The 12,214-nt window shown below is 45.7% G+C and overlaps 2 protein-coding genes across 7 annotated transcripts in view; one reads left to right on the top strand and one right to left on the bottom strand.

Annotated features, from left to right (window-relative positions):
- Positions 1–10,460, top strand: part of AK2 (adenylate kinase 2) — a 436,257-nt gene extending 425,797 nt beyond the window's left edge. For 2 of the 6 annotated variants that reach the window (XM_060258463.1, XM_060258462.1), the window contains 5 exons: positions 1,448–1,573; positions 3,624–3,734; positions 4,684–4,778; positions 5,433–5,505; positions 6,362–6,733. In XM_060258463.1, coding sequence (XP_060114446.1) covers positions 1,448–1,573; positions 3,624–3,734; positions 4,684–4,778; positions 5,433–5,505; positions 6,362–6,583 — 627 coding nt within the window. In that variant the 3' untranslated portion in view covers positions 6,584–6,733. Of the gene's footprint in view, positions 1–1,447; positions 1,574–3,623; positions 3,735–4,683; positions 4,779–5,432; positions 5,506–6,361; positions 6,734–9,278 lie in introns of those variants that run through there. The other 4 variants (XM_060258464.1, XM_060258467.1, XM_060258466.1 and 1 more) reach the window with 4 other exon arrangements.
- The window catches only part of NDUFS5 (NADH:ubiquinone oxidoreductase subunit S5), a 187,902-nt gene that overhangs the window by 48,702 nt on the left and 126,986 nt on the right, over positions 1–12,214 (bottom strand). The window lies entirely within an intron of this gene.

The raw sequence follows: 12,214 nt of genomic DNA, 5'->3' as shown, positions 1-12,214 counted from the left end.
CCTTTTTGAGGTGCAGTGACCAGAATTGCACACAGTATTCCAAATGAGACCGCACCATCGATTTATACAGGGGCATTATGATACTGGCTGATTTGTTTTCAATTCCCTTCCTAATAATTCCCAGCATGGCGTTGGCCTTCTTTATTGCAATCGCACACTGTCTTGGCATTTTCCGTGAGTTATCTACCACGACCCCAAGATCTCTCTCTTGGTCAGTCTCTGCCAGTTCACACCCCATCAACTTGTATTTGTAGCTGGGATTCTTGGTCCCAATGTGCATTACTTTGCACTTGGCCGCATTGAACCTCATCTGCCACGTTGACGCCCACTCACCCAGCCTCAAAAGATCCCTTTGGAGTTCCTCACAATCCTCTCTGGTTCTCACCACCCTGAACAATTTAGTGTCATCTGCAAATCTGGCCACTTCACTGCTTACTCTCAACTCCAAATCATTTATGAACAAGTTAAAGAGCATGGGACCCAGTACTGAGCCCTGCGGCACTCCACTGCTTACCGTCCTCCATTGTGAAGACTGCCCATTTATACTCACTCTCTGCTTCCTATTAATTAGCCAGTTTTTGATCCACAAGAGGACCTGTCCTTTTACTCCATGACTCTCGAGCTTACTAAGAAGCCTTTGATGAGGAACTTTATCAAAAGCTTTCGGGAAGTCAAGGTAAACAATATCTATCTGGTCTCCTTTGTCCACATGTTTGTTCACCCCCTCAGAACTGTAACAGATTAGTTAGGCAAGATCTTCCCTTACAGAACCCATGCTGAGTCTTCCTCAATAACTCGTGTTCATCAATGTGCCTACTCAGTTCCTTTGCATAATCTGCTACCTCATGCTTTTAACTGGAGGTGTCCAGTATTGAACCTGAGACCTTCTGCATGATACACAGATATTCTGTCACTGAGCCACAGCTCTTCTCCTTTCTGTTCCTAGTTGATAGCAATGCAGAAGGATGCAAGGGGTGAACCAACACTCATCGATGGCCAGATCTAAGCTTTTTGCTGTGCAGGGACTGCTCAGCCTGGCTTGCTCTCCTGGACCATGCACACTTTTTAGTCTGCCTCTGATAATAAATGAATGAAGCTTTCATGTACAGAAGCAGTATACATGATGCAATTGGGGGGTGGGGTAGAATGGGTAAGGGCTGGTGACTTCACTTTATCCTTGTTGACTTACTAAAAGCATTTGGCTGGCCTCTGATGGGGTTGGGATGTGAGACAACATAGTCTCTCCATTCTTGGCCATGTGGACTTCCTTCTCCCAATTTCTGGGACAGCATAGGTGTTTGGCAGGCCCTGTTGTAGTTACTGCTTTTCCATCAGCAGTTCTAAATTCTTGAGCAGCACCTGGGGGGGAAGTCAGCCCCAGAAGCTGTGTATGACTGGCTTGACCCTATCATGGCTTCACTTCTTGCCTTCTGTTCTGTTTATTCAGGCTCCTCGGCTTGCTGAAACATACTGTGTGTGTCACTTGGCCACAGGGGACATGCTGAGGGCCATGGTAGCTTCTGGTTCAGAGCTGGGGAAGAAGCTGAAGGAGACCATGGACTCTGGCAAGCTGGTAGGTACAGGGAGGTTCCTTCTATGAAGCCCTTCCCTTTTCCTGGTGAATGCCTGTAGGTCTGTCCCTCTCTCCCCCCCTCCCTCCCCCAGTTTAGAGATTTTATGTGGCTGGCAGTGATTGGATCTTTCCCCAAAGATGTGCTTCATCCCTTAACATGTGCCCTGGAATAGAAACTTATAGCCAGGGTGGCATGCAGACAACAGCCAGAGACTTTCTGAGTAAAGTGTGGAACCTCATGTGCACATTACCTGCTTGGATTTGCTGCCCACTGAAATGAATTGGAGGAAGGCAGCTTGCAGGTCCACAATGGGGCCTCCTGTTTATTATTAGCTGCTGAAAATGGAGGATACTCGGTTGCAAAGGGATTGTTCCTTTGCACCTCAGACCTGGTCAATAGCTTAAACATTTCCTTCCTGGTCAATAGCAAATGTTTCCTTCCTGGTCCATATCTTAAATATTTATAGGGCTTTTTTTTGAGCAGGAATGCACAGGAATGCAGTTCTGGCTGGCTTGGTGTTAGGGGTGTGGCCTAATATGCAAATGAGTTCCTGCTGGGCTTTTTCTGCCAAAAAAGCCCTAGATATTTATAGTTTGAAGGCTTTATGTTACATTCGTTTTTGAACGAAGTAATATTTTTGTTTTTCTCTTCCTTCCCTCCAATTTGGACTTGGAAAGCTGAAAGCTCAAAAGAGTTGGTCTCATAAAGGCCCTTTCTGCGTACATGCTGCTCCTTTTGTTGACCACTCAGGACCCAGAATACATGGCTTTTTTTTGTTCTTCCGCAACCGCTGGGTGACCTCCAAGTGTGGTTTTTTATCATTGTTAGAGAGGGGCTTTGATGGGTCACTCAGCCTTTATTCCAAGCTATAGTCGTGATATCTGAAGGCTAGGAGAGTCGGGGCCTTGGCAGAAGCAGCTGTGGGGGCTAGATAAAGCAATTGTCTCTTAGAACCAATTATCTGCCTTGGCTAGGTGCCACACCCCTGGTCCTCGGGATGGGAGATAACGGGAACTCATTTCATCTCAGGGCATCAGAAATGTTCTTGCATATGTAAATTAATATAAGATGAATATGTTTGAAGTACCTGGGGAAAGTCAGGCAGGAGGCTATTTTTCAACCCTTAGCTATGAACAGAATGCTTATCTGGCAGCGCCCTGTTCCCTGCTCAGTCTGCACGGTCTTCTAAACCACAGTGCCCTCAAGGGGACAGCAGGTGCACTCTAGAAGGTTGCTTACTGAGCAAATAGATTTAGTTTACAAGCAAAGCTACAGTGGTTCAGATGTTAGGGAGTAATTGCTTTGGCCCTGGAGCAGCCTGGAGTGCTGGACAAATCATGGGTACAAGACATTATTCTGGAGTTCTTGGTCCTTCCTGGTTTCTAGGCCTCTTCTGTACCGATTCTTAGATGGAGGATTAGGACCTGATGGAAGTGGGTTGAGACTTTTTTGTAGGTGGTCGCAAGCCCAGAGAGTGGAGGTGGAATAGAATAAGCTCAGAGCAGGGACTTTGGGAGGCCTTATGGCCAGTGTGGGTTTGCTTCTGCATGTACGCAGGATGGTCACAAAATGTTGCCCAACAATAATATATGCTTATAAATGAAAAAAAACAGGGCTTTTTTTTTTTTAGCAGGAACACAGTTCCAGCAGACTTGGGGTCCAGGGGTGTGGCCTAATATGCAAATTAGTTCCTACTGGGCTTTTCCTACCAAAACCCCCCGGGTAAAAATGAAGCATAAAATTTGCACTGAGTCAATAGCTGTGAGATTCTTGTGTTTTTGTGTTGAGCCTGGAGTTAATATGCCAGCAGCCCCAAAAATGTAAAGTAAAACATGGAAGTGGGTCCCACTTGAACACTTTTCCACTGATTTCTTAAGCTTCAAGCTTTATTTTGTAAAGATTTGCAGGAGGGATTTGGCATGGGGAGGAGGGACACTCCATGTATTCTGCAAGGTGGTCCAGAAGACCAGGTTGACATTGTTGTTGTGGGATGCTTTATCAAGACTGCTCTTTCTTGTCTCTTCTCCCCGCTGCCTCCCAAACTGTAAGGTGAGTGATGAGATGGTGGTGGAGCTGATTGAGAAAAACCTGGAAACTCCTCCTTGCAAAAATGGCTTCCTTTTGGATGGCTTTCCCCGCACGGTGCGGCAAGCAGAAATGGTGCGTGACAACTGTATGCCCCTCCTGAACTTCCTCAGGCTGCTCTTGGGATTTGGGGTTCAGTATCTAGTATATGCTGCCATAAGCTAATCCAGTTATCTTGTTTTTGTCACTTTTAACTATTGTGTGCTTCTTGCCTTCCTCTCTTGTCTTCTCAAGAAGGCTTCTAGTATAAGTGGTCACCAGAAGAGGCCTTTTGTGGATGTAGTGCTCTCATCGTATGGTTTGCAGTTAATCAGAGGAGCTGATCAAATGCTGCTGGCAGATCCTGGACTAATTTAGAGCTAATTCTTCTGAGGCGGAGGAAACAAACAGGTCCATTCTGGTGTGGAACATAACTAGCGTCAGGGCTGTTCCTGCAGCCATGCTATCCAAGTGATTGCTTGCAGTGGCACAATAGAGGAGGGCACCAATGCACTGCAGGGGCTCTACTCCATGCCATCAGCTGCATGGGGAGTGACTGGCACTCCCACTTGGGGCAGCTGGATCAAACCAAGCCCCTTTGCCAGTGCTGCAAGGGCTAGGCCTGGGGCAGCTGGTAGTGGTACAAGCCTGGGAGGGAGTGGTGTCCCTTGCTTTCGGTGACACAGTCCCTTGAATCAGCCCTGAATTGGGCAGCATGTCTTTTTTCAAAGGTTCCCTCATTCAGAGCAAGGAAATATGGGATAGCTTTTACTTTCTTTTCTTCTGGAAAGAGAAGCAATTCAAAGTGGAAATTATGGCAGTGCTGCTGAACCAGTACTATGAGTGGTTTAGGCAAGAAGGTATTTTCTTGCTGATGTAAAGTCTATTTGGGAGAGTGCAATGAGAGTCTATTTGGGAAGTGCAAGTTCTGAGCTGGGCATTCTCCCGCATGCAGCACTTTTTCCAAACAGCCTAGCTTGATCTGAATCCACCTGCTCTGTGCTGTAATAAACTTTCTCTTCCCTCTCTCTTGAAATGCTAACAGCTTAATGAACTCATGGAGAAGAGGAAAGAGCATCTTGATTCTGTCATTGAATTCAGCATTGCTGACTCCTTACTCATCCGGAGGATCACAGGACGGTAAAAATTTTCTGTGGGGCAATTAGTGTCTTTAGTTCTTGTGGGTGGCTCATGGCAAACACCATGCTGAGCCCAAATATGAAGGTTCCAGAGTGGAGCCATGTTGATCTGCAGCAGCCAATAAATCTGGGGTCCTGTGGCATCTTAAAGACACACTCTGTGGGTCAGAGCTGACTTCTTCAGGTGCATAGGATTGTAAATCTACCAGGCCTGTCTTAGACTAGACTTTATGTTTTGGCTATTTTACCAGATCAGGAAGTGTCTGAACTGGCTTCCCCTTGCACTGGATTTCGTTTTGAACTTGCCTGTTATAATGACGTAATTCATTCACTCACACTTTACTGCTGTGTATATAAATTAGGCTAGATAGCTTTTACTCCTGCACATCTGCAGAAAGTGAACTTCGACTCTCAAAAGCATGGGCTGAAGAAAATGCTGTTCCCCTAGACTTCTCTGGACATGTTACTTTTAATTGGGGCTGTAGCTTCCTTTGTTACTTCTTGAAAGTTTGCCCTCTGTGACTCTTGCTATCTCATGGGAACTCTCTAGCAAGGCTGGTGCCTTTGGAACTGAGCTGAGGGTTAAGCTGCTTGGTGATTCTAGATCTGAAGAAAGAACTAAATCTGCAGTGCGCTTTGCTGTGGTCTGTTTCAGGCTGATCCATCCAGCAAGTGGCCGCTCATATCACGAGGAATTCAATCCTCCTAAAGTTCACATGAAGGATGATGTATGTATACTTCCAGTTAAGGGGGTTTCTTCTGATTTTCTTTTATTGCTGCAAAACTCTGTGGTGCCTTCAAGAGGCTCAGGGCAACCTATGTGAATATCATCTTAAATTGCCTTTCTTCTGGCTCCTGTTGGCAGTTCACTATTAGTTTGCTTGACTTGGTTAGGTTTTTCCAAATTAAAATGTATTTGATGCCAGTGGAATTCCCACCAATAGACTTTCAGTGTTCCAGTTCCTGGAAGGGAACACAGATGCAGACCATTTGGCTGAAATCATGATTATAGGCAGAGATGAGTGTGTGGGGTGGTTCTCTGCTTATTGAGTATCTCAGCTTTCATATTATTATTATTTTTTAATTTAGCCTCTGTGGCATTGCAGCCGTGCTTGAATGCATGTGAGCCATGCCTTGCTGAAGTTGCAGAAGTCGGTGGTCACTGAATAAGATTTCCAAGTGTTAAAGTGTCATTGCTTTACATAGCGTTCTGCCTCTTCACAAAACCAGACTAAAGTTTGTAGAATAACAGAGGTAGCAGAATTTGGACACACATACGGTTTTTTTAAGTTTCCCCAGCAAAAGTGCAAGAGATTCTGGGATGCAGCTCTCTTATTCCAAACAGCTGAATTGCACCATCTATTAAACATCTTGAGCTAGTTCTCATCTGGGTTGGAGTAACACTTGAGCCTTCCTTGGAGTCGCCCCTACAAAGTTAGAAGTTGCCAGCATCAAAAGTTGCATCAATTTGTAAGACACCTGGTACTTTTATCTCTAAAATCTCCTAATAGATTAGGATATCCTACCCCTAAGAGTATCCTATCCTATCCTACCCCTGTCTTCATATGCACTTGTTCTCACCAGGTGACTGGAGAGCCCTTGATCCGCCGCTCAGATGACAATGAAGTAGCTTTGAAAACCCGGCTGAAGTCCTACCACACCCAAACTACCCCGCTGGTCAACTACTACACCCAACGTGGGAACCACACAGCAATTGATGCTTCCCAGTCCCCTGATGTGGTGTTTGCTAGCATCTTGGCAGCTTTCTCGAAAGCCACATGTAAAGACCTGGTTATGTTTGTTTAGGACTCTTCTCGTGTTTGGCGCTTCGTTTTCCTTTCCTGTCTTCTTGGGTCAGCAAAAGGGAGAAAGAGAAAGAGCTGTAGGAGAGGCTGCAGTGCAACTGGGGAGGAAGGTTCTTCAAAGCATCCATTAAACAAGGCTTTGACTCTCTAACTTGTCTCTGTGTGAGTGTGTGTGTGTGTGTGTATATTTTTTCATGTATAGAAGCACGCTTGGACCATGCATGCGGGTGGCCTGCAGGGGGTGCAGTGGAGTAGCACACCAGTTCCTGAGGCTAGAAGCTAGCTGCCTCTCTGCAGTCAAAAGTGAAAGTGTTCCAGTATTTGTCCAGGAGATGCAGTTAAATAGGGAGGGGGGGGGGGGGGGAAACTGCTGCAGTTTCTTTTGTTCCGCCTACATATCAGGGTGGTTTGGTGCAGTGCTCATAGGAGGGCTGAAGGTCACCGATCAACAGCGGTGGGAAGGAAGGCAAGCGTGCTGGCCAACCTCTCCTGTGTCTTTTGCTGTGTAACTGCAGGAAACAAAATATACTGTTAGCTTGGAGTTTGCACAGAGATATCAAGGTGTACATCTGTTCTGAAGAGAGGGTTTGAATGGCTGGGTGTGCACCTCATTTTTGATTGGGTTGAGCAAATGGGTAACTAGTGCATTGTTGGATATATCCAGGGCATATATCCCTGGATACATGCTCTTGTACTTCCACATAAATGCTGGTAGCTGTTGCTGGATTACAAGCCTCTTGGCATCTATCTTGTTTCTAGTTGTTGTGGCCATTTAGAAGCAGAATGGTTAGTGAAAGAGGCTGAGGGCAGTGAGCTCCACATGTTCACAAGGCTAGCAGGAGCAGAATATGTGATGTAGAGTCACTGAGCAGCTTGCAAGATGGGCCATTTGGTGCAGTTTGCTCAGGTAGCAAAATCTAGATTTTTGTTGGCCCAGAGTTTGATTTTTCTGTCCATTTAGTGTGTTAACCTACCAAATCTCTTGCAGGAGTTGGCAAAAATAAGGGGGGAATAGTTTGGTAAGAATATAAACTTTCTAAATGTAGATTTGTGGCCATGCAATTGTGCCATGGGCTAAAGTCTCGGCAACCCGTAACTTGCTGTTGCATGGCTGCCTCAGACAGTTTGGTGACACCACAATGTGAGTTGGGTTGTGCTTACTCAGGAGCAACTGCAGGGCTACTTCTCCTGGAGACCCAGCTGTACTTCAGCCTGTTTTCCAGGAATGTTGATTTGCTATGACAGTTGACCTGGGTGGTCTCTCTTTAGGGAAAGAGTCAACTCCTGGCCTTTAATTGGACAGGAAGAGACTGGAACCCTATCCTTTCTGCAGCCTTATCATCTGATAGAAATGCCCACTTGAAGCAGCCGGATTTATTCTCCTTAGATTTCTGGCCTGTCTTTGAGATCTCCTGGGGAGATCCTTATTTGAAGCCAAGCTGTTGTGACGGCAGCTATAATTTCAGGTTCTGTTGTCGTGTGCATTGCTTGCCAGCCACCACAAGTCTTGACTTGCCATGGAAATTAACACTGTTCTTGCTAGGGCTCCATACGGGGTCAAGTTCTGGCCTGTGTGGAAGTCTCTGCAAGATCGTGGAAGTGCCTGTTGGCCCCACTTAGTCTCTCTGTCATTTGGTTCTTTTGCTGACTGAGTAGATCAGGGCCTGCAAAGTACAAGAGCGCTACAGAGGTGTGTTCCTCAGTCTGCTCTTCTGTCTGCATGTCTGTTGTTTCTTCCCACTCTTTTCACTCAGTTATTTTAAGTTCATTTTGCTTCTGGGTGATTATTTTGAGTGAGCCAGTCTCATCTTTGAAGAACTTTGTCAAGTGACAGACTGGAAGAGTGTACTTTCAGACTTCACAGAGGTAGGGAAATGAGCTGCTCAGAAAATAGCCAAGTGTGAACCCATTATTGAGTTGTGAGCATTTTGTGGTTTAAATCAAGACGGTGCATTTGTGGCTGAAGTTAATGTATAAAAATGCTTGCTGACTTCCTTGGCGACAGACTTACCTGTTGGAGTGAGTTTCCAGCCCCATCCCATTAAAACAGTTGCTTGGTTAGCGTCCCTCCTTTCAAAGGTCAAGAACCAGTGTGATGTTGGCAGTCTTTTGGCAGAACAGTCATTCGGAACATGCTTATTCAAGCCTTGTGCTTTATGTGTTTCCAGTGGAGGCCTACATCACAGAATCAGTGTAACAAGGTCCCTGCAACAGGTTCTCATTTACACTTGACCTGTCTTTTTTCCTATATTGCCCAAGCCAGCAGGAAAATCAAGATGCCTAGTCTGAATTGCAAATTGTTTAAATCAAGCATGCAAGTTACTAGTCCATAGGGAGTTTGTCTTGCTGTCTTTGAGGCACTGCTAATGTTTTGTTTCACGATTCTGCAGTCCTTGGAGCAATAGCAGTTTCTTGTCTCCACTAGGAGAATCTTTGCAGATCTGCTGAAGGAGGGACTGCTGTAATCTAATGGCAAGGTGAAAGCACTGCCTTCATAGCTTTAACTGCACAAGCTAAGAACGGGCAACATGTCCATGTGGCCCAGAATTCTATCTGCAGCATTAGCCAGAGAATTCTCCCAGTCAGAGCTTTTAAGACTTTCCTCTATTGTTGGTTCTGTTGTATTTCTGCCTGTCTGTCTTTGGTAGTTTTTTGAGGGTTTTTTTATTTTTATTTTTGTCTTCATTTCATTTCAGCTGAATGAATCCAGGCATTTGACAGAACGGGACATCATCAAGTGCTGCATGTGCCATCATCCCATCCCTTTGCCTTTGGGACCAGGAGTGGGGACAGCAGGGTTTTAAAAAAGGGTTTACAGAGTAGGGAAAGTAAAAGAATGGGGGAGGGGGGACCAGAATCATGTACAAGAGGAGTGTCCATCCTAAAGAAACCAGTGTTTTGGGAGGACAAATTAAAACTAGTTTGGGAAGCATAGCCTTTGTAGCTTTGAAACATGAGCACTGATTGGAGGCTGTGCAACTTGGCTTGGCTTCCAAAGCAGAGGGTTTTGTTTTTTTTAAATCTCAAGCACCTATTGGCTTTCCCTTGACAATTCAGATGATTTAGAAAGCTCACTCCAAATGTATTGCAACAGTTCCCAAACACTGAGCTGCAAGAAATGGATTAAGTGTTCCAGCAAGTCTAGAATATCCAGCCACAGAAGATGCTACTTGTTGTTTCCCTGTGTGGTTTTGCCACTCTGACCTTGCTTTCATCAGGGTGTACAACCAATATGCTATAGATTGGAGTCCCCAACCTTTTTGAGCCTATGGGCATCTTTGGAATTCTGACATCACAGGAGGTGGAGCCAAAATGGCTGCCCCAGGAGGTGGGCAGTGTGGTATAGTGGTTAAGACCAGCAGTATCTAATCTGGAGAACTGGATTTGATTCCCCAATCCACCATATGAAGCCAGCTAGGTGACCTTGGGTCAGTCACAGTTCTCTCAGGCCCACCTGCCTCGCAGGGTGTCTCTTGTGGGGAAAGGAAGGGAAGGCTATTGTAAGCCACTCTGAGACTCCTTCGGGTAGTGAAAAGCGGGGTATCAAACCCAACTCTTCAGCTATTCAGTAGGAATTCAGCAACTGGCCGCACTGATGGACCTCCTGATGACCTGGTTTTTTTGGCCACTGTGTGACACAGAATGCTGGACTGGATGGGCCTTTGGCCTGATCCAACATGGCTTCTCTTATGTTCTTAAAATCTTTTCTTGGCTGTGGTGCTGCCTTCCTTCCTACTCATAACTGGTATTCCCTCCAGTTCTGAAGTGCAAAGCCAAAAGTTCCTTTCCTCTTGGTGTTTAGCTATACGCTACAACTATTGCGCCTCCCATTCTCTAGAGACCATGTGCTGCCTTAATAAAATCGATGGAGATTTATACCTAAGCAGTCTGTGTGTGTATGTGTAGGTGGAGAGAGGGATAACAGTAAGAAACAGATTGAGACCCTTCACACCCTCCTCTAATTCATGTTAGCTAAGGTGCTCACAGTGGCTTCTCTCACAAAATATCTCATCCTTGGGATTTGAAGGAAAGATGAGAAGCCTTGAGAGATCCAAGAAAAGCAAGTGATGTTCTCACTTGTGGTTTTAGAGATCGCAACTGCAGGGGCTTGTCAGTTTTCAAGTTCTTGTCTTTTTAACATTGTATTCAGCAGTTAGCTGGCCTTCTTCATAGATCTGCAGCAACACGCAATTTGCTTGTGTTACCACTGTACAACTAGGGTTTAATAAGATCCAGGGCCTGGCTCCAGCACCTCTCTCTTTACCATGAGAATGGCTCTTGGAAGCTAAACTGGGTCAGCCTAGTTCATATTTGGATAGGAGACTGTTAAAGAAGTCGAGGGTTGCAATGCAGAAACAGGCAATGGCCAAGCCACCTCTGTTATTCTCTTGCCTTAGAAATTGTATGGGGGGTCACCATGATCAGGCTTCATCTTAATGGCACTTTCCACCACCAGGGCTGAACTGCAGTGTATCATAGTGCCTTGGAGTCTGATGCTTTGCCCCAGGAAGTCTTGAATTAAAATCTCTCTTTGGCCGTGACCAGTTTCAGTGGCCTTGGGCCAAGCTGCCATCCTACCTGCCTCAGATAACCACACCTCAATCTGTTATCTGGGTAATTATAACAACATTATCTTGGAGAGGTTGTTGAAAGGAGTGTTCAGACTACAGTGATGTGAAGTTCCCCAAATACTCTAATGTGTGGTCATTCAGCGTAAAATTCTCTGACTTGTTTTGTGTTCACCAAACCCCTCCTGTGTAAAAAATGAGGGGTTCCCCCCCTTCAAAGCTTGAACAATGATGCAATTTTAAAGCCTTGTGCTTCTCAACGCATGCTTGAGGTCACCCAGTGCTGCTTTTCGTGCTAATGTTCTAAGGCTGTCCTTGTAGTGGTGACCCAGCAAAAACTTCAGCACAGCCCTGCATTGTCTGCAGTCTTGTGAAAACAAATTGCCTTTGCTGCAGATTTGGGGAGCAGAGGGGATAGACAATTCTGTACACAGATTGCCACTCTGACCTTGCTGAATATTATTCCACAGGCTGGGGGGTGGGGTGGAGGAGAGAGAATGGGATGGTTGGGAGACAGGAGCATTCCCTTCAGAGCTAAGCTGCTTGAGGTCACTTTCTCTGGCACTTCTTGCTTTCCAAGAGATCTGCTTTGGAATGCGCTGCTAGAGGCTCAGTCATGGCCTGTCCCAATGTGCTTGGGCACTTTTTAGAGCTTGATTCTCTGCATGCATACCCAAAAGTAAACCCAGCTGCATTCCATGAGGCTTGCTTCTCAAGGTTTATAGCTCCACAAATATGTCTGGCCCTAGTAATAATATCAAGATCTGTAGATACCAGAATGGAGCAATGGAAACAAGAAGAGGGCACTCTTTTTAAATAGGGGAATGATCTCATGTTACTCTGAACTATGGAGCATGTTGGAAAGTAGTAAGACCACTCCAAAGACCAACACTCTTGTATAGCTGTCTGTACTAGAAGGTGTGTCCCCTATCAACTGGCTTGGTATATGGACCAGGCAGGCCCTCGGTAGGAAATTTAGTCCCAGGATGGGGCAAAAGATAGCTCATCCTGTGACACTTCTTACAGGTTCACATTGAAAGGCCTCCTGCTTTCTCCTGGATTAA

This window comes from Heteronotia binoei, chromosome 17 (genome assembly GCF_032191835.1).
Source record: "Heteronotia binoei isolate CCM8104 ecotype False Entrance Well chromosome 17, APGP_CSIRO_Hbin_v1, whole genome shotgun sequence".
In the NCBI taxonomy this organism is placed as follows: Eukaryota; Metazoa; Chordata; class Lepidosauria; order Squamata; family Gekkonidae; genus Heteronotia; species Heteronotia binoei.
The sequence above is the reverse complement of the archived record's forward strand: the minus strand, read 5'-3'. Positions and strand labels throughout refer to the sequence as shown.